We start from the raw sequence: 27,366 nt of genomic DNA, 5'->3' as shown, positions 1-27,366 counted from the left end.
TTTGTCTTGTCCTATCTGTTTATTCTTGCAGCAAGGAGGAGCAGTTTTAAAATAGTACCAAAATTAGGTCTATAGAATGGCTCTCTAAAAATGACATGATCTGAGCACTCTTTTAAACAGTAGTTCCAGACAGCTATGTAATCAGTTCAATAGTTCGTGTCTATCAAAAGGGGAACTCCACAATATGCAAAAAGGAAACAGGTTGCAGAACTTAATAAAGATGTTCAATATTAAAAACATAGCTTAAGACAAGAAAGAAGAACTTGTAGTCCCTAGAGCGTGGGAAAAACAACCAGGGTCAATCAGATTTGTTAGACGTTTGGTCAGCAAGTGGAATTTAAGCAATACTGTCTATTTATATAGCACATTTCACACAAGAATTGCAGCTTAAGGTGCTTTACATAAAATAAATAAAAACAATGATATAAGTAATAAAAGTAATAAAACCCTTCTGAACACAATTCAACAAAAAGCCACAGTCTTGGTGGTTTCCCAATATAAATAAAATGTTACTCTACAAAACACAAGCCGCAGTCTTTGCGGGAATCCAAAAAATCAATAAAACAATAATACAACTAATAAAACCCTTCTGAGATAAAATTATTTAAATGCTTTGTTAAAAAGATCAGCGAAAAGTGCGTTACAGTAGTCCAGTCGGCTGGATATAAAAGCATGAATTAGCTTCTCTGCATCATTTTGGTTTATGAATGGTCGTACCTTCGCTATATTCCTGAGGTGAAAGAAAGCTGTTTTGGTCACTTTATTAATGTGAGAGTTGACATTCAAATCTGAGTCCAGGATTACACTGAGACTTGTCACCTCTGGTTTAAGACAGGGGGTTAAACCTCCTAGATTCTTAGTTCGCTCTCTTTTGGATTTGGGGCCACATAGTAGGACTTCAGTTTTGTCTTCATTTAATTTAAGAAAGTTATCATTCATTCATTTGTTTATTGCCGACAAGCAGTTGGTAATGGAATTTATTATTAATTAATAATGCAAACTTTACAAGCATGAAACACACTGTACCATGGTCACCTAGATTATTCCAGGTTGTGGTTTAGTGAAAGAACAGCTTCAACCCATCCACTAATGCTTTTCTTACAGACACTTCACTTCAAAAAAGTAGTTTTAAGATAACATTAGATTTGAATTAGATACGATAATAATTCATTTAAAGGTCACTTTTACAGAGCACACACAAAAAAGTATAATTTATAGTATAATAATAAAAAGTAGAAACTAGAAACATTTGAAAGACCAGGTCGGTGTTGCTGCACAAATCTGTTGCTTTAACGGTTATGTCGGAAGACTCGATGGCTACTTAGCCACTGAATGTACATCAATCTTGTTAGCCACTGTGACACAGTTGTTTTCCTTATAGTGATTGAGGAGTTGTCTCCAAGCTCCACTGCAGTTTAACAACTCTTGGTTACCTTTGAGAAAAGATGCAATGGTGGGTCAGTAAACATTGATATGCTTTAGAAATACTTGCTTCAGCCATGAAATTGTGTCCTTCCTTTCCCCATTTCTAGCCACAAGAACAGAAAATCAGAAAGTAACAGATTGTGCAGGAGTACATATTTTACAGAATCTCTCACCAATGATACACAGTCCTTCTTTGGCCCTGGTGATGGCTACATTGATTTGGTTGGGATCTCCAACAAAGCCAATATGTTTGGACAGCCATGCCCTATCAGGCTCTTTCTCAATCTCCTCACTGGGCAGTGAGCGCACAGTTGATAGAATGATGTAGCGCCATTCACTTCCTGGGAGAAAAAGCAATGTTTATTTTTGCAAATCCTTTCAGCGTGTCAGCTTGCATGAGAATAGCAAGGACAACCCACCACAGTCATGACAGAGAAGTAATGAAGATTCAGTGGATGAGTCACCTTGGCTTTTTGTGATGGTAGTGACAGTGACTTCACCCATATTCTTTTCATTGAGGTCTTTTCTAATTTCGGACACCTGGGCATTGTAGGGAGATAGAATCGCTATACCTTGTTGATCAATCTTGCCTTTTTTAACCAGTAGTTGTGCAATGTTAACCTGTTAACAAAAATAAGAACATGTATTGTTCATCCCACTCACTATTAGAATGTTTTGACAAGACTTCGGCAATAGCAAGTAAATTGAAAATAAACTTTTTGATAAGGACTTCTTACCGCAAGATCTCTTTCTTCCCTATTTGCTTTTGAGTTTTCATTTCCCTTTGCCGTGCTCACAACTAAACCAATCTCTTCACCTCTAATGTCACCAAAAACAATTGGGGTTGGCTTGAGGTTAGCACAAAGAACACTGTCTCGGCAATCCACTTTTGTTTGTAACAGTCCATCATAATATGCCTTTGATGGAAACTTGCAGATATCCTCATGCTACAAAGTTGATACAAAGTAGACTTATTAATTACACTCAAAATTGTTGAACACAACTAGTTTTTTTATGCAATATGACTTAATTTCGTTGTCTCTTACCATCCGATACTGGGTATCTAGCACTACTGTCCGGGTCTTAAGGACCTTAATGTAGCGTTCAAACAGGGATATTGACATCCCCATCTTCTTCACACGTTCATGATGGACAATGGGTCGGAGCTGTTTGTGGTCACCAAGCAGCACAATCTTAAGGGGAAGGTTGAAGAAATGTGTAAGTCTCTGTCTCAATAGAAAGTTTACTGTGACTTACAGTCCTTGATATGAAGACAAAGTAGTATGGTTGCTGAGAAGCCATTCAATAGAAGTTTTAGTCATTCCTTAAACCTTCTATAACAGTGCAAGAACCATGCAGCTATTCAAGCATTAGAGCTTCTAGTTATTTTGAATTGAAAACTATTAATTGAGTTATTTTTAAGATCTATTCTAGGTATTGTAAGTGCCTAAAAAATCACACTAAGGCTCACAAGTTATCATGCCACATACTTAAGCGCTGCAATGTTGTGATCAGAGCACCGGTCAGATCACAGGTGCTGCTGGACTGAAAGCCATTTTAGGTCTTGACAATAATAAAGATGTAACATTTGACATCACCATGTAATACAAAAGCAGAAATGTACCGAACAGCATGGTAAAAACCTAAAATATAAATGATCACAGACCTTTTCGGGTTGGTTGCAGACCAGAGGGATGAGAGCCTGGGGTTCAGTGGCCATGGCACATTCATCAATAAGGATGTGACGTGCACTGACTGTTCTCATCAGTGTAGGGGAGGACGCTGCAGTGCAGGTGCAAAGTATGACATCATGCCTCTGCAGCTCATACTCTCGAGCTTTTCTGAGAAGCTTCTTGTAGCTGGAAGGGAACAAAATAGAAAGACATGCAGCACATCATATGCATCAGTGGGTTAAAGGTTGAAAAGAACCTGTAACACGGCATGTTATCCTGTGACAGAACATCAACGTACACATCAATCTCTTGATCCGTCAAGAGGTTTTCTTTTGATCGATTGGCAAGGCAAATTCTGCAGTCAAACTCTTTTATTTCCTTGGCGTGAGGATTTTCATCTTCACGTATCCGATGATGCAAGGTAATCTTCCTAAATTGGAATACACGTCAAATATATTACTTGTTTACCTTTTTTTCAGACAAGGACACTATAATTATCTAAGTGGTTTACCATTGTGTTTAATAGAAATGTCTTTACACACTTAAAGAGCATGAGCTGCAAAACATATCAAAACAACTGTTATAACAACACTGATGGTACCTGAGTTCTGGTTTGGACCGCTCTTGGCGAAGGGACCTGCGGGAGAGCTGTAGAGTGCTCCCAGGGTAAGGGTATTCCTGCATCTCCATTTGTTGGCTGTATACCCTCAGGGGCTTCAGTTTGTGTCCAAATGTAAGAAAGTACTCTGCAGAAGTTTTAAAAGAAAGAAGAAAGATAAACATTTGCAAAAATAATTTCTAGAAAGAATTCTGATGGGGATGGGATTTTATTCCATACATCTTGTTAACATCTTGGATTGTATCTATTTTGCAAATGAGGCAAAGTTAGCTTTGTAGGTTATCACAGCAATAGCTTGACATGCATTTTTCCATGATAATGTTAACTTGCCGGAGACAACATCAACAGACTTGTTGGATGGACCGCAGTACAGAATAACCTCTCTCTTGTCCTTTTGATCATGAAGAGGCCGGGATCCATTGCTGAGCAGCCTAAGGAGCCAGTATACAATATACACTCCCACAACTGTCTTCCCAGTTCCTAGGACACAAATGCAGAGTACAAAGCAAGTCAGAGAAAGGCTTTTAGCACATATTATACAGGATATTATAAATACAATTTACCTGGTGGCCCCTGTATGATTGTGAAGTTCTTATTAATAGCTTTTTCCACTGCCTGACATTGACTGTCATTTAGCTCTGGCAGTCCATCAGGGCCCTTTTCCCTCTTGATTTGCCAAGGAAGCACAAGTTGTTGTGAGGCTATAAAAACAAATTCAAATCAAATGACAAGGCTCAATAAGAAATTGTTCCGAAATGTTTGTTTTTAAACAAGAACTGTAAGACAAAACTGGATTGAACTTAATTATTTTTGTTTCACTTCGGGTCACATGACCCGAAGGTTCACAACGAACCATCGTTGTGTTGCGACAACTTTACCCAATACAAAAACAAATAAAAAGCATTTTCTTTTAACTTTCGCAATGTGGGGGGTCTGAGACAGCCCAACGGTTAAAAGAAAATGCTTCACTTTGTTTTTGCATGCGGTAAAGTTGTCGCAATACGACGGTGGGTCACAATGACTGATGGGTCAGAATATGATCCGAAGATATCACAAGGGTTAACTTAACTGACAAATGTTATCAAGATCATTTGTAAACAATTTTATTTAAAACATTTACAAACCCACTTCCCCATTTTTGTGACTCTACTATACCGTATTCTTACCTTCTCCAGGGATATGTCTTCCTAGTGCTATTTTCTGGACAAGGTCATTTGCTTTCACAATATTGTTCACAGCACTTTCTTTACGCCTAGACAACGAATTATACAGAGTTATATATATACTGTTGACCAGACTGTACAATTGTAAGCAGGGCAAACCAACAGGTGTAACACATAAGTATTGTCTTCAATATACTTACACATCGGGTGTTAGTTTGGGGATTATCTCAACTGTAAATGTCATGTTCTCATGAAAAATGCAGTCTGGAATGGTTTTCATTGGCAAGTGGTTGATGTAGAATGTTATTTTCTTGGTTGGATTTTTTGACTTTTGCGAGGGTTCCACTACCTTGGTTGTAATACCGTGCGCCACCCATGTGAAATCTCTAGGATCTACTTCATGGAATGTAGGGTTAACCCTAGCACTCATCTCCAAACATCTTTTCCGAATGCACAGTAAGCTCTTGGCAAGGTTGCATTCAATCGCCCATTCTTTTATGTATTTAAAAGGCAGTTCAAAACTCCCTTCCAGTTTCTTTCCACGCCTGAAGTTCAGCTTCAAGTCCTCAATGATTATGTTGTCACCTTCAGCCACTGCAGTAGCAGCAGACTCCATCTCACATAGTGGTTTCCAGATACTAACATACTCATTAGTGTTCCTATACTGATCCTTAGATTGGTGCTCTGGAGTTTCAGCAAAGCATTCAACAGGGTTTTTGGCATGGTCTACACAAACCTCAAACTTTGGTTTGAATTGCACTAACTGAACAGTGGGTGTCCAGTAACCTCTCTTTTTCTCCGATGTCATTTGAACTCGAAGGCTGTCACTTGGCCTTAACTTGATGTTAAGGTCTACATAATGCTCTATTTCAATGGTTTCATCTGCAGTTCTTTGAGTCTCAGGCAAATCCTTCTCAGCATGTTTTGATAGACTTATCATACCATCTATTTGTGAGGGATTAATACTCTTTATGAGGGACCTGGTTGTGTTAAATTTGTCTTGGTCAATTGAGTCAACAATAGCTTTCCAAGTTGTTTGTGGAAGCTCAATATGTGGTCTACAATGCTGCAACCTCTGTAGCTCAAAGTGAGTGTTGGTAGTCTCAAATGAGTAAACTCGTTTTCTCCATTTCAGAGTCACAGAGTTATCTTCAAGATTGTGCATGGGTTGATCTTCCAGTTGCAAATCTCTGTACATAACAGGCAAACTGTCTGGAAATAAATGCTTTTCGACTGGAAAAGACAGCTTGAAAAATGTTCTTTCTGGTGCAACATCAATGACAAATGCTAGCTTTGAGGCATTTTGTTTCTTCATTTCCACAGCACAGGAGATCATCTCTGCCTTCTTCTCATACTCTTCTGCTTTCTTGCACTTGTTGTCAGACTGTTGGCACAAAATGTCGATCTCTTGTGGAGAATATTGCACTGGAGTGTCATTTAAAACAGAATGTAAAAGTCTTTGCAAGATAATGTCCTGGTAGCGGCGGATAGGTGAGGATGCGTGTGTATAAAAGTCAAGGTTCATGGAATAGTGCCCAGTACTTGCTTTAGCACAGGAATTTGAGCGAACAAAAAATGACTTGTTCAGGCACTTCTTAAAATGTGTTATTACTGGAAGAAGCTGAGGGTACATGTCGTCAGCAGCTATTAGATCAACCAGAATGTCTACTTCCCCTTTCTCAGCAGCTGACTGGATTTCCTTCCATATGTGTGTCAGCACATGGAAGTCTTTGCTCACTGAGACATTGTCATTGTGATCAACTTGATGTCTCAAGAAGGATGACAATGGTAAGAGGTCTGCATGTTCATCCTTTAAGTCTTTAATTGTGACTGGATCAGGGCCCTCTTGACATCTAAGGGGAGTACAGTCCATGGTATTTTGTTTATTAACCAAATATTCTGACACAACCTTGTTAAACATTATGTTAAGCTCCTCAATCATCTGATGGGATCTTCTCTTTCCCAGCATTCGATGATTATCTGGTCGAGCATAGCTCCAGTTGTCAGGGAGCCTGGTCTTCCTTTGAACTTTGGCAAAATGGTAAGCTACCGCCACACAGTGTTCTACTGCATCATACTTAGGCTCCTGACCAGACAGCTAACTTATAATATCTTCCGCCTCTTCATAAGACCACTTTTGGTCAGACTTTATTAGGGAAAGCTGAAGTTTTGTGTCAATAATAGCATCTGTTTCCTTCTCAACTGTTACAATTAACGAAATCACCCTGCGATCTTGACATGGAAGAAGGCTGTAGTTGTTGATGCTGAGTTGTTTTGGTAACATGTATTTTGGTTCTTTCCCAGGGCAGTAATATGTAGCTCCACGTTTCTTACTTGCTTGATCCAGTGGATCTTCGGGATTCACAAAACTTGCTACATCGGCTATGTGAACTCCTATTTCATAAAGAGTTCCCATGTCTGCGACACTAATGGCATCATCTAAGACTTTGGATTTCTTATTATCAACAGTGAAAGTAATCAAATGCCGCAAGTCCTCTCTGTTACTGTGTTCAGTATTGTTACTGTAACAAGTTTCGTGTAGAACATCTCTTGGATATTCATACAGTGGTTGCACTTCATATTCTTCATCCAAGATCTTTAGTCCTTCCTTTAGTGATGTACCTATTGGCAGAATGTCTATTACATTGCCTAGCGGAAAATGGCAGTGGTCTTTCCAGTTAATCACCTCCACCAAGAAAACATGATTTTTCCTGAGATTTTCATCAAGATTTTGATAGGATTCTATCATCCACTGTCCATCAGTATATTTCCATGTTGGAATCTGAGTGCGTTTCTTCTTGCTCATCAGGATGCAAATTTGGGTGGTATTTTCATTGATGGGTATCATCTTTTTTATAGAAAAAAATCTATCTATTTTTTTGTGGTAATCTTCATCTCCAAGAGTACAGACAAACAGACGTGACGATTTCTTTGTGATGCCCAACACCATCCATTCTGACTGATCCTGACTGTAACTGTTTTGTATCACCACCTCATCACCAGGGAAAGACTTGCCTAAGTTTCCTCTTCCTTTGATATCAATGCGCTCTCTGGGATTGTCAAATGGCATGATATAGCCTGCGTTTAATTTATCCATGACCAATTCACCTTGCTTGTAGAAGTTTGGATACTTCTCACACAATTCCAACAGCGCATCTTTTCCAGTTTCAGTGATGGTGAGAAGTCTCTTTTCCTTCACTAAGAACTCACATTCTGAATGGACATCAGATAAATGGTCACATTCCTCTGTCAGCTGTTGAAGAATTAAATCCATGTTGTCCTCTGTGCTTGAAGTTTCAGACTGAGAACTCTTGCCCTGATATTCAGACCTCTGAAAGTGTGAGATTTCCTTCAAATCATCCTCAATGAACTTCTTGGTAAGGTGTTTTGGTTCAACGCTATCTTTGCTAAGGCAATGGTCTAAAAAACATTTCCAGGTTCTTGAGCAGTTCCCAAAGTAACAGAGACCAGCAGCATCTCCAACCACAACAACTTGGGATTGAGCTCTGGTCATGGCTGTGTTCAACACACGAGCGTCACTGAAGAACTCCAGACCAGCTGAGTCAGATGAATCAAGGCTATCACGTGTTTGAACAGTTGTCATTACTATTACCCTGAATTGTTTGCCTATAAAGAAAGTAAAACCATGAATCAGACTATGTAATAGTGTTCCATACAAACATAACATAAGTAGAGTAAAATGATAGGTGAATAATGTTTCTTTGGGAGATGACATATCATGAAATAAAGCATACCTTGTACATTAGCTATATTTTCCACATTGACTCTGCCAAGGCATTTCTTTCTCAGATGGTTCCTGATTTGGATAACCTACAAAGGAGTACATGTTATTGTTGAATGATTGAAGTAGATAGTAGTATGGTACCGTCATAACCTTTAAGAATCCTAGATAACATCTACAACATATTTAAAGTAGTATTTTACCTGGCATCCTTCTGACAGAACACAAATAGAGCTTGGATCCGAAGGTCCCCAGGTGGATGGCCAGTCTCTGAGAAGATCTTCCACTATTTCAACCACCTTTGCCACTTCTTCTACATTAAACCATGACATAGATGTGGTGTCAAGCCGGCATTCTCCTCTGACGTGATGGAACTTCAGGGAGTGGCCACTTGGATGCGATGGAACATTTCCGACAGCTTTGATGACATCACTCTTGCCAACATAGAAGTGAGTGGACACAAATTCCACAATTTCCTTTGTTGAGCGATAGTTCTCGTTGAAAATGATTCTGCTTTTTAAGGCGCCTTTACTATGTTGACCTTGATAGTAGTGGAACAGTCGGTTCAGTAAAGTGTGATTGGAGCGTTGCTGAACATCTACCGAGAACAGTTTTGGTCCCATTTGCATGTGATCTCCAGCTAAAACCACACGGGTGTTCGGCCCCGCCAGACCAAGGGGCATCAGGGCCTCGCATTCCAACATCTGGGAAGCTTCGTCAATAAGGATGTGAGTGAAGTAGCCAATCGGGAGCTTCAGATCATGGAGGTGTCTTGCCATTGCAGTTGTTGTGATGACTACACGATGACAATGCAAGACATCTATTGATGGTGGTAAGAAGAACTTTCCATCTTGAGACAGAAGGCAGTACTTTTGGGTAATCTCATCAGTTGCACTAAGAGACACTCCTTGTTTATTTGCCTTAAGCCTGAGTAGTTTCATCTGGTGATGTCCAGAGATGATGTATGGATGAAAATGGTCTTGTACATACAAATCTGCAGAACTGACCAAATCAGACAGACTTAGTTATTCTACATCAGCTTATCCATAGCCAGTTATGCCAATGTTTGGGTTACCCTGTAAATGTGATGGGAGGTTGGATATTAATAGATCACTTGCTGACCATGTGAAATGTCCTTACCTGTTTGTATGAGTGCAGATCAGTACCCTGGTGTTTGGTTGCTTAACCAGCTCCTTGGCTGCTGTAGCAAGAGTGAAGGTTTTCCCTGTTCCAAATGGCCCATAAATGAGGAGGGGGGCCATATCCTTTCCATCCCAGTCCCCTATGATAAAATCAATTGCAGCCCGTTGTTTTGAATTGAGTTTGGGATATTGCACTTTGTTCAGAGGGAAACTATTGTTTTGGAAATCAGGTAACACCATTTTCATGTTTGGAAGGAGGTCTACTGCTTTGTGCATCTCAGAAAACTTCAAACGGTTGAATTGGAACTGAATTTCTACTTCAGTTGCCTCATTGCGTTGAAGGTTTAGCTCAGAGCAGCATCTCTTGGAGAGTTGGAGATGCATTTTGTTCTTGCTGGTGGTGTCTCTGAGGATGATGGCTTCATACACCTTGGTACTTTGTTTGTTGGATTGTATTGGTGCAATGAGTGCTGACTGTACATCATGTTTAAGGACTGCACCCTCTGGTGTATCAGGGGTAAGGGTATAAGGCACTACAATGGCACCAAATAGTTCACCCTGTGGGGCAATTTTCATCCCAAAAAGAGGATCATCCAGGGTTGCTGATAAAGTTAAATTCCCACAAAAATGTAGCCTATAAATTAAAGGAAAAAGATTAAAGAGATGAAATGTTCTTCAACCACTTTAGTGTTTGTAAATATTTTGCCTTCTAGAGTCTAAATATTACTCGCTTGGACATAGATATTACAAAATCCATTATATACTGAAATAACATGCCTTCTATGCTTTAATGTGGGAGGATTTTAGTCAAAGAATATGGCTGGTTTAGGGAGTACCTTACTGACCGTAACCACATGAAAAGGGGAGGAGAATTCCTTTTAACCTTTTGGAACAGTCAATGGAGCTATTCACACCTTTTCACACCTATTCGTTAACTCAGGCAATATATATATTTATAATACGGGTGGATGAAATCAAGCATTCTGATTGGTTGAGAGGGAGTTCTGGGGTGTGCATTATTGAGCGATAAAGTACTGTGCGCCTTTTTACATTTACCTTAAAAGGGAATCGTTCCATATTAGTGCGCACTCAAAAAGTAACTGTACACCTGTTTACAATTAAGCTGAGGAGCGTTCCATATTGGTGCGTTATCAAAATAACGCAACCGTTATTAGTTGTCATTTCAAGCTTGACAGTAATCACATCAACAACATGTTTCATGTTAACTTCGATCTTTTGGGGGGGGTGACTTTTGATCAATGGTTAGCCGAAGAGGATGATTCAGGTGGGCGTCATGCTCTTATAGACAAAAAAGAAATTGAGGTCTTTGAAATGTTGCGCAATGAAAGAAACACTGTTTTCCAAACTAAGTGGGCAATTAACTGCTTCACCAACTGGTGTGAAGAGGTGGGAAAAACCGTAGACCTGAAGACCATAACCAGGGAAGAAATGAATTACATATTGGGTATGTAAAAAAGTATGTGTTCCAGGGTTTGCCGGCCCTCCGCTGCGCGTCGGGCCTAACAACACCCTGGAACATGTACTTTATTGACGATAATGTACTGCCTCTCGTACCTTATTGCTTAAATAAAACACTGAGCTAGTCGGGTTGATATGGATATTAACTGTTCATAGGCATATGCTTTCGTACTATGGAAAAGACTGAGACCTCTGAGACTATTTTTGTTGGATTTTCTAAGAGAGTAAGAGTCTCTGGTGACTAGGTTTGTATCCTTTATTGTGGTTAAACACTAGTTTTAGTAACTGTTTAACAGCTGAATAGTGAAGACATTTTCATGGAGCTCAATGCAGTGATCATGTAGTTGACAGTTCTCATCTGTGTCTAACATACTCATTGTGTGTTTGGTGCTCGAGGGTTTGTGCATTAAAAGGTGATAAAATGTTAGCGTAAAATATTATTATGACAGATGGCATATATAGGCCCAGTTTCCCAGACATGGATTAAGCCTAGTTTTTCCTTTTCAGTGAAGATCTTTATAACATTTTTCTCTCTCTCTAGGACTAGGCTTAATCCATGTATGGGAAACTGGGCAATAAAGTTACTCACCTTGAAACAATTTGATCTTGGGCCTTCTCTTCATTGTACAGGAAATTGTGCATTGTATCCTTATAGTTCTCGCGAGTCTTGAGTGTGTTGACGACATCCAGGGCTTTATACAGCAAACTCATTTGAGGAGGCTTGTACTCTTTTAGAAGCTCTTCTTGTGCCTCTTTTTTTTCTAAACATGGAATTATCACCCTGCTCCCCCGATGCCAGCGTTCCAGACTTTGAGAAGAGGTCTGACCTTTCTCTACCTCAAAGTTAGTCAAAGTCTGCTTTCCAATTCTAACTTTAAGTTTCTGCAGGAGCACAGGTCTCATGTTAAAGTCAAAGACCAACCACTGTTCATAAAGGCCTGGGTGGTTAGACTTGAAGACCACAGTGATGTCATATGCCATTGTGTCTTTGTTATGGAACTGTTCCCCTCTGGAGTAGGTGCAGGCCTCAGAACTATCTTCACCTATGGAGAAGGAAGCTCCAGGTTCTTGTTTCAATAGTGCGACATGGGCAAGAAGTCTCTGTGAAGAACCACAAAACACAAAGGTTTATCTATCTTTTCAAACCAGATCTCAGCTATCCCAGAATCACATCAGATGTGGCACTCTGGATGTTTACTGATACAAATGGAGTATGCTTCTTTTCATCTACCCTCTATGTTTTATATTCATCACCTCAGTTTTGATCTGGAACTCCCACTTGAATTTTTCTTCAGTTTGAACAAAAGTCACATTCAAATCCTCATCACAGGTGATGCTCACATCATCAACATGCTCAGAAATCTGTGAAAGAAAACAGACTGTATGGTTCTTGTGTTTGAAAGAAATAAGGTTTTATTCTGTCTACAGCAAAGCATTTTAATTATTTTATACTTTTATATCTTACTAATCATCCACATCATTAAAAGTAAATTGGCTTAAATTAACTTCATATTCATACTTTACATACATTATATATATATTATTTGACAGATGTAATTACTCTCCAAAAATATTTTCTGTCCATCTTGTCTATGGTTGACTGATATGATCAGTAGTCCAAGTTTACTGCAGTATGTGTCTACTAATTTGTCTAACTAACTTAAGAGTCCATGGGGAAAATGTTTTTTTTACAACTTACAATGTGCACTTCGTTTCCACTGTGTCTGTATTCCTCCAGAAGACTGTCTGTGTAAGACATAAGGCCTTGAGCCTCAATATTTTGTCTTATCTCCCTTTCTTCTTTTGTTTGCATCAGCCACTCCGCCAATTCTTCCACAGAATGAGCTTTCACACAGTTGCCACCATATTCACAAGTGTCCGACCTGAGGATAAAGTATTCAGTATACATCCATAGTATTTCCTGTTATCAACTTAAAATGTATGATTAGATTATGATTTTGGTTTGGAAAGTAACTTTTTAATGCTTTAGTTGTCTGTACAAATGCTAAATCAACTGATCTGAAATCTTAAGATTGCATTTCTCACTTATGTTTTCTTCATCGCATAGAGACGTATAATTTATCAGTGAAGGGTCAACCCTCAGCCCCTTGAGTTGAAAATCATGCTCACCTGTCACACAGCCAAAACTGAGCCCTGTGGCCATGAGGAGGGGGGCGATGCTTCCATTCTGTGGTTGTATCGTCTGAGATCATCCGAGCATGCTCCAGGGAGGCACAGTGCCTGTAGAAGCTCTCCTGAGATGACAGAACCAAAAAGCAGGCCTTGCAGTATATCTCCACCTGCAGTCTAGGGTTGGCTTGTTTGTTTTTGCTCAGTAGAAGAAGCTCAGGGCGAACAAACATCCCAGTAGATTCTGCCCTCCACACAGCCATCTCCACTTCACTGTGGGCTGACTGGCACTGGGTTGGCTCGTGCCAACAGGGCATGCCTTGCAAGACATGGTTGCAATACTGTAATTGAGTGTTTATCGGAAGGAAACGTATTTCATTGTAGATATTCTTGCCCTGACTGTCTGATACGTGATGGACCAGCACTGGGTTCCAGGTATGAGCTGCATCTTCTGTGCACGTATTATTCCATCTTTTTCCTGTTATTTTGGGTGGACATCCGTAGAAGCAGTCTTTACAGAGCTCTTGGAAGTCCCCAGAAAATTCAGTGAACAAGTTTTTAGCCACTTGCTCTTGGTTGACACCATCACTCTCAGACTCTGACACAAGTCTAATTAAAGTTTTGTGGTCTATACCCTCACGTTTTTCAAAGTTCCAAACTGCAGCCTCCTCATGGCTCCTGGCAAATGTGCATTTTTCATGATGTTTTGTACAACCGGAGCCCTCCACAAAGTACCAGCATAACTGATACTGGCTTACATTTCGTGGGGGACGTTGAGAAATGTGTCTCCATTTGCTGGTACCTTTGACTTGAGCAAGTAGAATATCTCTACTGCATTGGTGTATCACTCCTTCACACCTGTAAGTGATTTCGTCCTCTTTAACAGAGCAAATGGAACATACTACTTTTAAATTGTATGTCGATGAGTGATTAGTCGGTCTTGACCCTGCAATATCTTCCTTTTCACATTTTGCATCACTTTCATAGTCAGTTAAAAGTCTGATCAAAGTGCTGTGGTCTACTCTATTGTGTTTTTCAAAGTTCCACACAGCTGCCTCCTCCAGGCTTCTTGGAAACGTGCATCGATTCTTGTGTCTTGTACAACCAGACCCCTCCAAAAAGAACCAGCATACTTGGTAATGTCCAGGATTCGGATATGAAGGGCGACGAGAAATTGGTCTCCACTTGTCAGTATCTTTGCTTTGAGCTAAAAGTAGATCTCTACTGCAGTTGTGATTGGTTGAAGGTTGAAGAGTATAAGTGATTTCATTCACTTTGACAGAGCACACTGTACACACAACTTCTAAATTGCATGCTACTAAGAGATCCCATAGTATCTCTTGAGATGCCATTTCCAAGCTCACCCTGAATCTAATATATGGATCTGCACTGTTGGACCTGCATGAGTTAATAATCGTGCTTTTAATTCTGCAATGAGATGGATATGTTTCGAGTTAGAATAATTGTTTAGTCTACATTGATGACGTCAGCCTTCCTTGGATTTGTCGAGTCTAAAGAAAATGAAAATGACATTTACATTTAGCAGACGCTCTTATCCAGAGCGACTTACAGTAAGTACAGGGACATTTCCCCGAGGCAAGTAGGGTGAAGTGCCTTGCCCAAGGACACAACGTCATTTGGTTGGCATAGCCGGGAATCAAACTAGCAACCTTCTGATTACTAGCCCGATTTCCTAACCACTCAACCATACCATTAAATGTAATTCATAGTAAATTATAAATGTGAAATATTTATATTCTGTTACCATTATACAACAAATACTTTATGTACTTAGCTTTACAGTAAACTAGACTAAAGTGAATGTTAAGCTGCCATTCATATATTTTATATACTAAATTGAGTTTTAAAGATGATGGCTGACAATAGCGCAAGAAGAAAGCTCAGAGTCTGGACGATTAAAGGATGTGTAGCATGTATGCCAAGTCAGTGGACACTGAAAGGGATTTTACATGTCTAAGTCCTGTGACCATAAAGCTATAGACATTCCAAACTTCCTAAAAACTCTCTCATATATTATAATACTTTTTAGATAGTTTGTAAAGTTTTTAAGTTTTATGGTGGAAGAACTATAAAAATGATCTATCTATTGTAAACTCTAAGACCTTTGATGGTCCGTGTACCTTACACGTCTGTGTAATTACTTGTTGCATGGTCTGATTGACAATAAAGTTCACTTTGACTTTGACCCAGTGGCCATTTGTTTTTTTTCAATCAATACTGGCAAACATAAAATAGTGCTGTAATATAGTTTCATTCATTTTGGAACTCAAACCCACATTTAAGTGTCAACGGCTTGTTTTTGGTTGTTTCATTATTTTAATAACGAAATAACCATACAACACAAATTATACAAGCCATTAATCATTTGTTTGATTATTCAATATTATTCTTGCCGGTTGTAATATAATTTTGTCCATTTTAGATGTCTGAACAAGATTAAGGAAAAATACTTGGTTTCCATTGTTTTTTATTATTTTGGAATAACAAAATATTGACTCATTGTTCTGTTGTTTGATAGTTCCATATTAAGCATGTTGGTATACGCAAGAGAGATAGAGAGATATGGCTCCATTGTGTACTTAAACATGCCAATAAAAACAAGGCCAAGGGGACAGATGGTAAACCTGTTCAATAAACTCTCCCTAACGCTTTCCCCCCACCCAAATTACTGAACACTTTTAGCACAGTTTTTTCTGTGTTGTGGAATATCACTCGTATAATTAAAACATTGTGCCAAATGAATTTGTAACACACTGCCCAGGTGAAAAAAAGTATACTTTAGAGTATTTCAAGCATATTCACATTTTCAATAGTACATTTTAAATATACTAAGAAAAAGTGTATTATCTGTGAATATATAAAACGTATACTACCATCATGTTTTTACCAATTTTAACGTTAATACTTTGAACACACTTTTAAAAAATTGTACTACAGTACACTTTTACATTTAGTCATTTAGCAGACGCTCTTATCCAGAGCGACTTACAGTAATTACAGGGACATTCCCCCAAGGCAAGTAGGGTGAAGTGCCTTGCCCAAGGACACAACGTCATTTGGCACGGCCGGGAATCGAACCAGCGACCTTCTGATTACTAGCCCGATTCTTTAAACGCTCAGCCACCTGACTCCCTGTCTTTTAGTAAATATATTATAAAAAAATATACTTTAAGTAAAATGTATATGTAATTTCTAAAGTGTACAACTGGAACTTTTTTTTCAAACATATTATTTGTATATTTTAAAATGCATGCTAAAAATAATCTTTGTAACGATGCACTTAAAGCTTAGCTTGGCTCTGCCCTCCTAAGTACTTCCGCTCAATTTTATTTTTGCTTCTGTACATAGGTCTGGCCATGAGGTACGTAAGTCCGATTTTTCAGGTTGATTTTCTACCGGCGAATCAGCGAACAGAGGGAGTGGCTGGGAACGATGACCTTGATGTTGTGCGCTAGTTTGTGTTGTAGTTCCGTAATGGCGGCGGAGAAAGATGCGAGCAAAGCCATTCGGTCTGTTGTGGCAACGCTGCCGAATATCCAACAGCTAAAGCCGGAGCAAGAACAAGTTTTGCTGAGTTTTGTTGGTGGCCATGATGTTGTGGCCCTCCTCCCCACGGGGTTCGGGAACAGTTTGATTTTCCAGCTATGGCAGCTAGCTCTGTTACAGTAGTGGTGAAGGAATTGGCTAAGGCGAACGCTAGCAATTGGTTATGGCAGATCAGAGTGGCTCTGGGCAGATCCAATAGTTTTAAACTTCAACAGAGTACCCGCCTACAAGGAAGTCAACGCTTGTCAATGGAGCGAGGCCAGACTCTCTGTACAAATGCAATGTACGAGAGTCTGGTTAGGACCAGGCTACTTAAAGCTTACTTTAAAAATAAACATTTTAATATGCTGAAATTTTAGGCTATTTTAAGTACTACTTTCGAAGTCCCTTCATTAATTCAGCCTTCAGTGTACTGGTAGCCTAATACATTTGCTGTACTGTAGTGTGTAGTTGAGTAAAGTACCTTTTTTTTACAGTTTTCTTGTGCTTGTGCGGCTTCTATTTCGAAGCGGCTCATAGTCCGGTTTTAGAACAAAAAAGTGGCTTCTTTCAAGATTTCTATTTAATGCTCAACACTTGAACGGGGGCTTATTACTTGAATGAGGAATTATTTTCTGTGTCGTCTCAGTTACATTATCAGGGCTTGGAAATACAGTGACTTGCTAAAGTAGGCAAATGGCTAGTAGAACATAACATTTCATAATAATTTCAGTTAATCAAACAGCTAACGTTACAAGACCCAGGGAAATGTTATAGGCTAGCTAGCAAGCTAACGCTAGCATCGCTAACATTACTAATTCAACTTTGGTAGTGTAACTGAGCTCTTTGTAAGTTCGTTTTAGATATGATTGTATATGATCGTGTGGACAATAACGCGGTCTCTTTTCAAAACTTGTATTTTACCACTGCTCTTCTTGACATAGGGGGTACTCAATTAGCCTGGTTTTCCATTGTTATTCTTCTCCCGGTGCTCCCGATGGCCAGTCCGCTACTGCAGGGCTGGGCTGTGCCGCGGTGGTGAATTCTCAAGTCATATCATTGGAAATTCTCGTGCTGTCAGGGGGTGCTACAGCACTCCTAGTTCCCACGGCCATGATAGTGACGTTTCACATTAGCTACCACTATTGACAAGGGCAACCGTCATATTAAACACATTGGTTTTGTGCACCCCACCGGCAGCACAAATGCATACTTGTCTAAAATGAGGTATTTTTGGAATCAACTTTTCGCCGGGTTTAGAGCACGCCATGTTTTTCGCTAAGGAAGAAACAGGTACTGTTAGCAAATCGATTAGCCTGCGTTGTTGCGAATGACACACACAACCTGACCCAGAGGTTGCAACCAACTTTCAGTGAGTGAGTTGTCATGGTGATTACAGTTATTAAAGCTCCTGATTGGACCTTTGTATTGGACAAGTAAGATAGAAACCACATTTAGTTGGAACAAAAAGATGTGCCGGTTAAAATGGAAACGTTCCGTCAAAATTCATTCCATAATAATATATCGGTTATAGGTCCGGGTCCGGATAGGGAACTGCCTGGGTCCGGACCCGGACTGCGGTCTGCCAATTAGTGACCCCTGACATAGCCGTTCGAACAGCCCTCACTGACTTCAGCATCAAGCCTACGGCAACTCCCGAGGGACAAAACACCCTTGTCCGTTGTCACATGGAAAGGTCTGCTACAATAGGCTATCCTCATGATTTGCAAGCTAGCAAAACTTATACTAAAATAATTTTGTAGACATAACAATGGATTCTGCCACTAAAGGAGTGACTTGGCTTTATTTCTGGAGATACTATCCACAACCGAAGTGTGTTACACAATGCTGTAAGATCGCCTATACTCGTGCATTGCTCTTGGTACCCAGAATGCCCTGCGGCAAGCTGAAAAGCTACAAAGTTAAGGGCATTAGCTTAGTTAAATGAGCATTGTTTGGAGTTGTATTGTTGTGTTCGTTTTGTTTTGATATGTGTAATGCTATGGTCTATAGTTTAGATAATTTGAGGGTTCACCCCGATTGGGAATGTTGTCTAGTTAGTTCCATATACTTAAAGTGTACACAGTAGACTTGAAGTTGTTCCACTTTAGCACATAAAAGTACACTAAATACACTTTAAATTGTGCTTTTCTACAATTTAATTCCAACTAAAATATATTTAGTACAAAATTAGTTGTTCCAAAATAGCACATTTCAAATTAATTAATCATTCAATAACTTGAAGTATACTGGAGATTAATCAGTCTTCAAGTATACTCAAGTATGCTAAGATTTAGTATACTTACCATATTTATTTTTTACCTGGGTGTCCTCATATAGGTTTATGAACGAGTCAGCATGTCTAGTGCAGGCCTGGATAAACACTTTTTTTAGCAAGAGTGACGTCGGGCATAGGCTTAAGATCTGGGTCAACCAGATGTAAATTGTGGGCATATAGCCAAAGTGTCAGTTTGACCACAGATAAGGGGATTTTAGAGCCCCAGGAGAAGACATAATACCAGTAATACCCCCAAAATTTTAATGTTTCATTCTGATTGGAGTAAGCTTCCTTAGACAGCATGCAACATGAGAATAGCCAATGGTGGGCTTACACATATTCTGTCACGAAACCAAGGTGTGCTGTTATAAATGTCAGAAACATTTTCATTATGTTGCAATTCGCATATTAAAGCTGTACAGTAAATTATTTGATAGAAAATACTTTTCAACCCTCTGAGAAATTTTGTAATTGCCCCATATTTATATTTGCTTTTTGTTTGTAGGCTTCTCAACAAACAAAAGCCTTCAGAACCCCCTTGCCCCCCTCCACCTGGAAGCACTGGACCCTGCATGCGCACACACAAACATTTCCCAGAACTTGTAGAAAACTTTTGAGTTTTCTCCAAAGTTCCGGTTTAGAGGGGCCTGAGGAGGGAGCACTGCAATTGAACCCTTCTCCTTCGTTTGCACTCCAACATCGCCGCACTGATCATTGCATTATTGCAGGCCCTTAAACTAGGTCATATGAGATCAAACGACTTGTCGACAACAGAAATATTTGTAGGCGATTTTTTACTGTCGATGTTGTCGATAATGTCGACACATCGTTTCAGCCCTACCCCTGACAGAGTCGTTGTCTCTTTTGTAAAAGCACTATTTCATTAGTCCAAAATAATAATAAAAAACTATGAAAACCAAGAATTTCTATGGTTCTGACATCTCAAATGGAGAAACTATATTGCGACCCTATTTCTCAGTATTTGCAGGTACCAGCATGACTAATATGAAATAATCTATGATTTAATGGCACGTTATAGGTTAGGGTTTCTTTTCAGTGCAATTGTCGGAATTGTACAGATGGTTGCTTTTTTGTTTCTTAAAATTGACAACAAAAAACAAACATTCAGCTTGATTTCTTGTTTTCTGTTCTTACTGACAAAACAAATTAACCACTCAATGTTTGTTAAGTTTGTATTGGTGAGTGGGACTTCAGGGCCCCTTGCTTCTGATTGCTAAGTGTTTATAATCCAATAGAGTGCAGTGCCACGTTAGACGCTGTTTGGATAAGCATTTCCAAAACATAATTCGCCGCCAGTTTTGCAGTGGATCTTTTTCAGTGATGTTGAGCTTGCACTAGGCTATATGCTTCACAAAGTGCTTGGACTAATGCACACTAGATGTAATAGGCTGTATGATAAAATACACATCATTCAGTCACTTATGCGATTAACAAAGGCATTCACAATTAAATGAAACTTAGCGCTTTACACACCTGTTTATGGTCCGGGCCCCCCGCGGGCCGGAAACGCTGCCCCCTCCTCCCCCAGTTACTGCGCACTAAATTCTAACAAATTTATTTTTTGACTGCTACACATGCCATACATCATTGGAAAGCTATGATTCTTGTGCTTCCATTGATGTACACCATTTCAAGATCAAGTTGCAACAGCAAGGTACACTCAACGTCTTTGTGATATACTACCTTTGTTGAAAAGCGTGAGGAAAAACTATTTACTTACCTAATACGGCTCACAGCTGTCCAGTTATGCAAAACATCCCAACAAAAATGTTCTGGTTACATTCCCAAAGGTCCAAACTATCTAATTATGTCAAGTAGTTCGTCCAAAACAATGTATTACCTCCACACATAGTAAAGAATGTATAATACATTACAGCACAATTCTAGAACTGTAATCACCAGCTGCATCAAGGGCACGGCACTATCTATAATTCCAGTTATTAATATTTGTGGCATCTTAATTACCGAATGCATCACAGGCACTGTGCACGAGTGAATATAACTACAGGAACAATGTTCGTACGACTTTATGAAGGATGCATGTCTTAAAATTGTGTATTGTGCTTATTAAAGTTATGTCTTATGAACTTAGAAGTGTGCTCAGGCTTAAACATTGGGTCTCACACTGAGTGTGGGAAGCAGGCTGTTCTTTGTGTCTCTATCTCTTCATTTTCAGAAACAACCTTGAAACCGGGTGGAGATGGCACCCGAGCAGGTGGGACGCGTAGACAATAACAACTCCCTGATGCACGAGAGAACAAGCTCAACGCTTTTTTTATCTTTGTTTTTTAATTACACTGTATATGATATGCTGGGGCAGGGAAAGATAGCCAGTTGGACTTCGTGAACCAGCCCAAACTCTGTTGCGGGTAGGTAAACTTAGACAACCCCAGAGCTCTGTACTTGTTGATTTCCAACTGCTGCATTAAAGCTGATATTATCGGACCTCTGCGACTCCAGACCACTCTTTCTAGAACACAGATTTGTGTCATTGAATACCATCATTACATATTGGAATAGACACAAAGATTTTAAATCCTTCAACAGCCACGATCTTGTTGCTTCATTCTGCCTTCGCCAGTCACTTACGCCATTCACTCACGCCATTCACTCACGCACTATCGCTCATGGATGGAGTTTCACTTCGAATATTTACAAACAGAAAACGTGATGATGGTCGCTACACTTTGACCTTTCGATTGACACCTTGTTTGACCCAATAGGAGCTTCCATGCCCTGGTGATGGCCTTCTAAAGCCAACTAGGTCTGTGCGTTCTGTCTTCCAGCTAATACCTACCACCTCTAGGCCTCTTCAGGCCTCTGTTTTCTAAATAAAATCTAGGCGGAAATAGAAACTTTCAATTTCCTTGTGTTCAAGCTTCTATTACTCAACACCAGTAGGACTTACAGGGGTCCTGACAGCAGGGGAAATAACTTCAGAGTGTCATCTTTCAAAAGAGACCACAGTCATGTATGTACTCCAAGTGGTTCAAGAACAGCGTTCAATTTACTTTGGGTATGCCCTTTTTAGGCATTTTCTTTTATTTGACAGGATTGTTCAGGGAAACTAGACATTTGGTTTGCTCTCTTCGCTCTTGACTCTCTCAGCCATGTTGAGTTGACTGAGCTGCCCTAAGATAGCTCTCACAAGCCGAAAGGATATGGATATAGCGAGACGAAAACAGGCATAGGAACAATATTATTGTGCGATACAGAAAATCCAAGATATTTTACGGATTAAAATAGCTTTCAAAGAGTTTTCTTTAAGGATGAAATGCTGGCTAGCTAACAGAACAATATGGATACTTTCAGTTGACTATATATCAGTGAATTTTGTAACAAATTAATGTGTTTACTTAGCCTGGGTGCCAGCCGAACTTAACCCCACCCACAAACTGTTTTGGTCGGGAAGTTCGGTCTGGAGTCGCTCAGTTGGGGAAAAACTATGCCCGAACAAGAGCTGTTCGGACCAATCAAATTGTCAGGGCGGGCTTTATACGATGATGTTTGTTTTCAACAAACATGGTTGCCGCTGGAGAGCTGAGATGTGTAGATTTTGCCATTGAGTCTGTTTTAGAAGACATCGACAGCGCATTAATTTTGAAAGAGGAACAGAGAAACGCGATCAAGGCATTTGTCGATCGAAAATATGTTTTTGCCGTCCTTCCTACGGGATTTGTCACATACTCCGTTGCTATGATTGGTTGTAGGTCTATTGAGCGAAGATGCATTTTTTGTCCGGGTTCGGTTGAAACACGCCCCATACTCACAGCCCAACGGAGCGGTATCAGACTCATATTCTGACTAGAATTATGAGTATGACAACGTCAGGCTAGTGTTTACTGATATAATCAACTGCTGCATCACGGACATGGGCACTATTCCTACTTAAGTGTCTCTGTGTTTTTTTGGTCGGGCCGGCCCATAGAGAACTGACCGCGGCCCATTGTTTTGTTTTTGTTTTTGGTCGGGCCGGCCCATAGAGAACTGACAGCGGCCCATTGGTTAATGTCCTTAATTGGCACTCGCCTGACCCAATCAAATCCAAGAAGACACAAGCTGTTGGCTAATGCCTAACATGGTTTGACATAGTTAAAGTTTAGCATCGATAAAAATGGAGAAACGAAAGCGCAAGGGAGGCCGCCTTAACCCAATAATGCCAGGGCCGATTTTCGGTCCCAGTCCAGCCCTGGAGGTGACTCTGCAGTTGCTGCTGATATCTCTTTTACTACTATTGCTAATGGAACTGTTTTGTTCTACTACGACATTGAGTGCGTTCACTTGACCCAGCTGCATCACGGGCACTGAGCTATCTATATACAGTATAATTCCTGGAATTTGTGTAGTAAGTCTGACTTACTATGTTGCACATCATTTAGTTTTGACCTACAATGACAGACACAGTAATCTATAATCACACAAACAGCAACATACAATGCAACCATAAGAATTAGGGATGGGAAGATTCACCGGTTCGCATCGGTGCATCGGCGTAAAAGCTCACGATGCGATTGCCCGGATCAAAAAAGTGTGCACCGGATACAATGTGAGATGAAATCGCTGCATCCTTTCTAACATTTTTGCGTCGGTATAATCCGATGTATTTATATAGAATAGTGTGTAGGCTAACACCTTTAGTATTTAGAAATGTGACCAATGATTTGTGACCAATAATTTTATATTTAGATAGATTCCTCCTCTCTAACTGTTTCTTAAGCGCGCTCTCATTTCCACTCACTGATTGCCGATTCTCGTCAAGTCTCGGCCAAGTTTCGCGCGAGTTGGAGGCGTTCTGGCGAGTGTTATCATGGCGGAGGAAGAGTTACACCTTCCTACGAAGTGCAATAAATCCAAGGTTTGGCAATACTTCGGATTTTACAAGAAAGATGGACAATTTGACAAGACCCATGCAATTGGCAAGATATGTCGTGTTGCTATAAAGTAGGGTAGGCAGCACGGCTAATTTAGGTAGTCACCTGAAGAGGCTACATGGTATTTGTGTGGAGACGTCTGCCTCCCTCTCGGATTCAGCTATGGCTACAGTGAGTGACTAGCTCCACCGGTACCCCTAGCAAAAATAGGACGCTATTCTCCGAGAAACAAATCCCTGTTGTGTACGACAAAGTAAGACGAGAGATAGCTGAGTCATTGAGAAAAACCTTAATGTAGGTCGTATGAGTTCAATTTCGTGTGTGGTGTTATGACAGTGTTTACAGCAGCTTGTGACTGCCAGTAATAGTTTACCCTTTTTTTACATTCAAAGAACACATACAACAGGAAAGAATGAGTGGTTTAAGGCAAGATCCAGGCCTGATGTTATTTTATCTTTTGTTAGAGACTTTGTTTAACATGTGAAGTAAAACTTTCACTTGTTTAGTTAATTGATGATTTTCTGTCTGACAAAGAAATAAATCATTATGTACCATATTAAATTGCATAGCATCATATTATTTTGCATCGCATCACATTGAATCGCATCGTGTCAAATCGCACTGCATCGCAATAGGGGTGAATCGTATCGCATTAGTAGGTGCTTTTATGTATCTTTAATGTATCGGATCGTTGGCAGTGCATCGAAATGTTTATCGCATCGTCCTCAGTGATGGAGATGCACATCCCTAATAAGAATATAGGCAATTAGGCATGATAATGATAGGCATGATAGGAGTCAGCTGGCTGAGCGGTTAGGGAATCGGGCTAATAATCTGAAGGTTGCCAGTTTGATTCCCGGCCGTGCAAAATCTAAGTGTCTGCTAAATTACTAAGAATGATCAATAATAGATTACGCCAATATTCATAAGATTATGATTTCTGACATTTATCCGGCTAACAGCATTGTCAACAAGACCAGAAAAAGGAGACGGTGGATTAGGACCACCAATATCACTCCACAGACCATTCACTATTGGTACGGACCGCAGTGACTGAAAAACTTACAGACTACAAGCTTCAATGCCCTATTGGTAGCTATTTACCATAGTCTGTGGACAGACAACTGAATTGAATACAATCGCTGCTGAATGCTTGAGGACACACTTTACAGTTCACAGTACAATATCCCATGGAAAATGTACAAAAGTGCTTTCATTTTCAGAATAGACATGATGCGTTATGGTCCCTCTCCTGCTCAAGAACAGGAAATACAATAAATCGCTGTTGCATGACTAATCCATACACACCAACACAACATCTGAAAAGGAAAGACAGTCTTACGGCAAAGAGGTAAACCCTTTATAACCTTCAGTGTACAGCGCACATAAAATGTATAGGGCGCACTAGGAAATCAGAATCAAGGGGCTCCTGAAGGCCCACCCACCAATGGAAACGAAACATGTGTGGTCAATTTGTTTTGTCAATAAGAACGGAAAACCACAAATCGAGCTGAATGTGTTTTTTGCCCATATTTTCTGGTTTCTGACAGTTTTTTTGTACCGAAAAGAATAACGGTTAAAACGTAGGCCAGCCTACCCTGACCAACTATTGACTTTTGAAATGTGTATCCTGTAATTTGTTGACAGTCCCCACCTGTAGGCTATGCATTGACTTAGCGGCCGCTTAACCCCCGATGAAATTCGGTAAATTAAACGAGACGGCTTGTCCAAAGGTCAATATCCAATATTCACCACGGTTGTAAACATTTCACCACGGTTGTAAACATAATGCAGTTCTATCTTAAGGACAGACAAAAAGTTATTCATAGTGTATACTCCAAATACTGAACTTACCGAAAAAGACCAACTGATGTGGGCCGCGATGTAGGCTACACTAGATTGTCATAAACTAACCATCCCACTACTATCCCGCAACATTGGCAATGAGTTTCGTTTCCGTCAAACTCTCCTAGACAGGCTATCCACTGCTGTCTTTCCGCATTGTGCAAATAGCCTATTGTGGGGTGTTTATTGCAGACTAATAAATGTACTATGGTGTTTGGAGCTTGAACAGTACTGTAAGTCGCTCTGGATAAGAGTGTCTGCTAAATGTAAATGTTTTGTGCAAATAGCCTATTGTGGGGATGTTACGTAGTTTGAGTCGGACAGCTTTTTTAAAACTGAGGATGCGGCCTACATTTTATTTTTAATAGATTTACCGTTTTCAAAAAGGACATTTTCCACCCATGTATTAAAACAAAACTACGCCCTGCTGTGGTGGTTAACACTATAGCATCGTTTTACCTGGTTGTAGCCTGCATGTGCACGTAATAATTCATTAAATTCGGTAGAAAACTGGTGGTACTTAACTATAAAATTTACAGCACAGACAAAACAGAAAATACCCTCTACCACTCTCATTCAGGAATGTTATTAAACTAAAGCAGAGTAGAATATCGTGTATGAAATGTGTGAGACATGACAAGGAAACATTAACTTTAGAATTATTTTCAGACTTGGTTTCAAGAATACAACTGACAATTAGATAACAATCGTTGTCAAAACAAACAAAGCACTTGAAATGATCCTCAACCAGAAAGATTATTCTCAAGTTTCATGTTCCTGCAAACTTGAGAATAATCTTTCTGGTTCTTCAGCATTCTTCAGTGACATGTCATGTTCATGAAAATTCTTCTGTGACAAAGAACCCGAAGTTATGTGAGTCATGATGAGTCTAATGTAAAGTGATGAGACTGAAACTGAGGAATCCATAGGCCTTTCTCAATCTGCGTTCTTGTCTGTACTTGTGTTCTTTTGGACTTGTGAAACGTCATCAATCGCAGAACAAATACTCTTCCAATTCAAAGTCTGCATTTAGACGACAAGTTTAAATTATATTCAGCAATTTATTTCTACCTAGGCTACTTCTTGCACATATTCAAGACATGCTATTCAAGTCATGCATAACTGCTGATTTGTAACTTGCATTGCTCATGCCTAGAAGCTGAGAAAAAAAACGAATTAATCTTACAGCTACTTTTTTATCAGGTTTTTATATTAATACATTTGTATTCATTTTGTATTCAAGTTTAAAGCCAATATATTAAGGATAGAACTGTCATAAAAGATTGTGTTAAGTTCAACATAGTTTTTTCAATAGGAGTTTTATCAAGCTGTCTCATCTTAACATGATACATATAACAAGACTTTCTGGCATCATGGATCAACTGGGGATGTAAAAGTTCAGTGTTAATTCAATTATGGTAAACACACAGAA

General features: G+C 39.7%; 1 protein-coding gene across 1 annotated transcript; it reads right to left on the bottom strand.

The window, feature by feature from the left end:
- On the bottom strand, window positions 1–26,004 carry LOC136945631 (3'-5' exoribonuclease HELZ2-like). Its single transcript, XM_067239580.1, is given in 20 exon segments — window positions 1–1,433; window positions 1,599–1,766; window positions 1,890–2,046; window positions 2,163–2,372; window positions 2,472–2,618; window positions 3,092–3,284; window positions 3,397–3,528; window positions 3,700–3,844; window positions 4,048–4,197; window positions 4,281–4,418; window positions 4,884–4,969; window positions 5,081–8,507; window positions 8,636–8,711; window positions 8,826–9,624; window positions 9,763–10,398; window positions 11,833–12,344; window positions 12,498–12,605; window positions 12,943–13,126; window positions 13,374–14,884; window positions 25,944–26,004. Coding segments are annotated over 19 exon segments (8,736 nt in total). The 5' UTR covers window positions 14,726–14,884; window positions 25,944–26,004; the 3' UTR covers window positions 1–1,317.
- Window positions 26,005–27,366: the final 1,362 nt, after the last annotated feature.

Source organism: Osmerus mordax, chromosome 1 (assembly GCF_038355195.1).
Source record: "Osmerus mordax isolate fOsmMor3 chromosome 1, fOsmMor3.pri, whole genome shotgun sequence".
NCBI classification, from domain to species: Eukaryota; Metazoa; Chordata; class Actinopteri; order Osmeriformes; family Osmeridae; genus Osmerus; species Osmerus mordax.
This window is presented reverse-complemented; position numbering and strand designations above follow the sequence as displayed.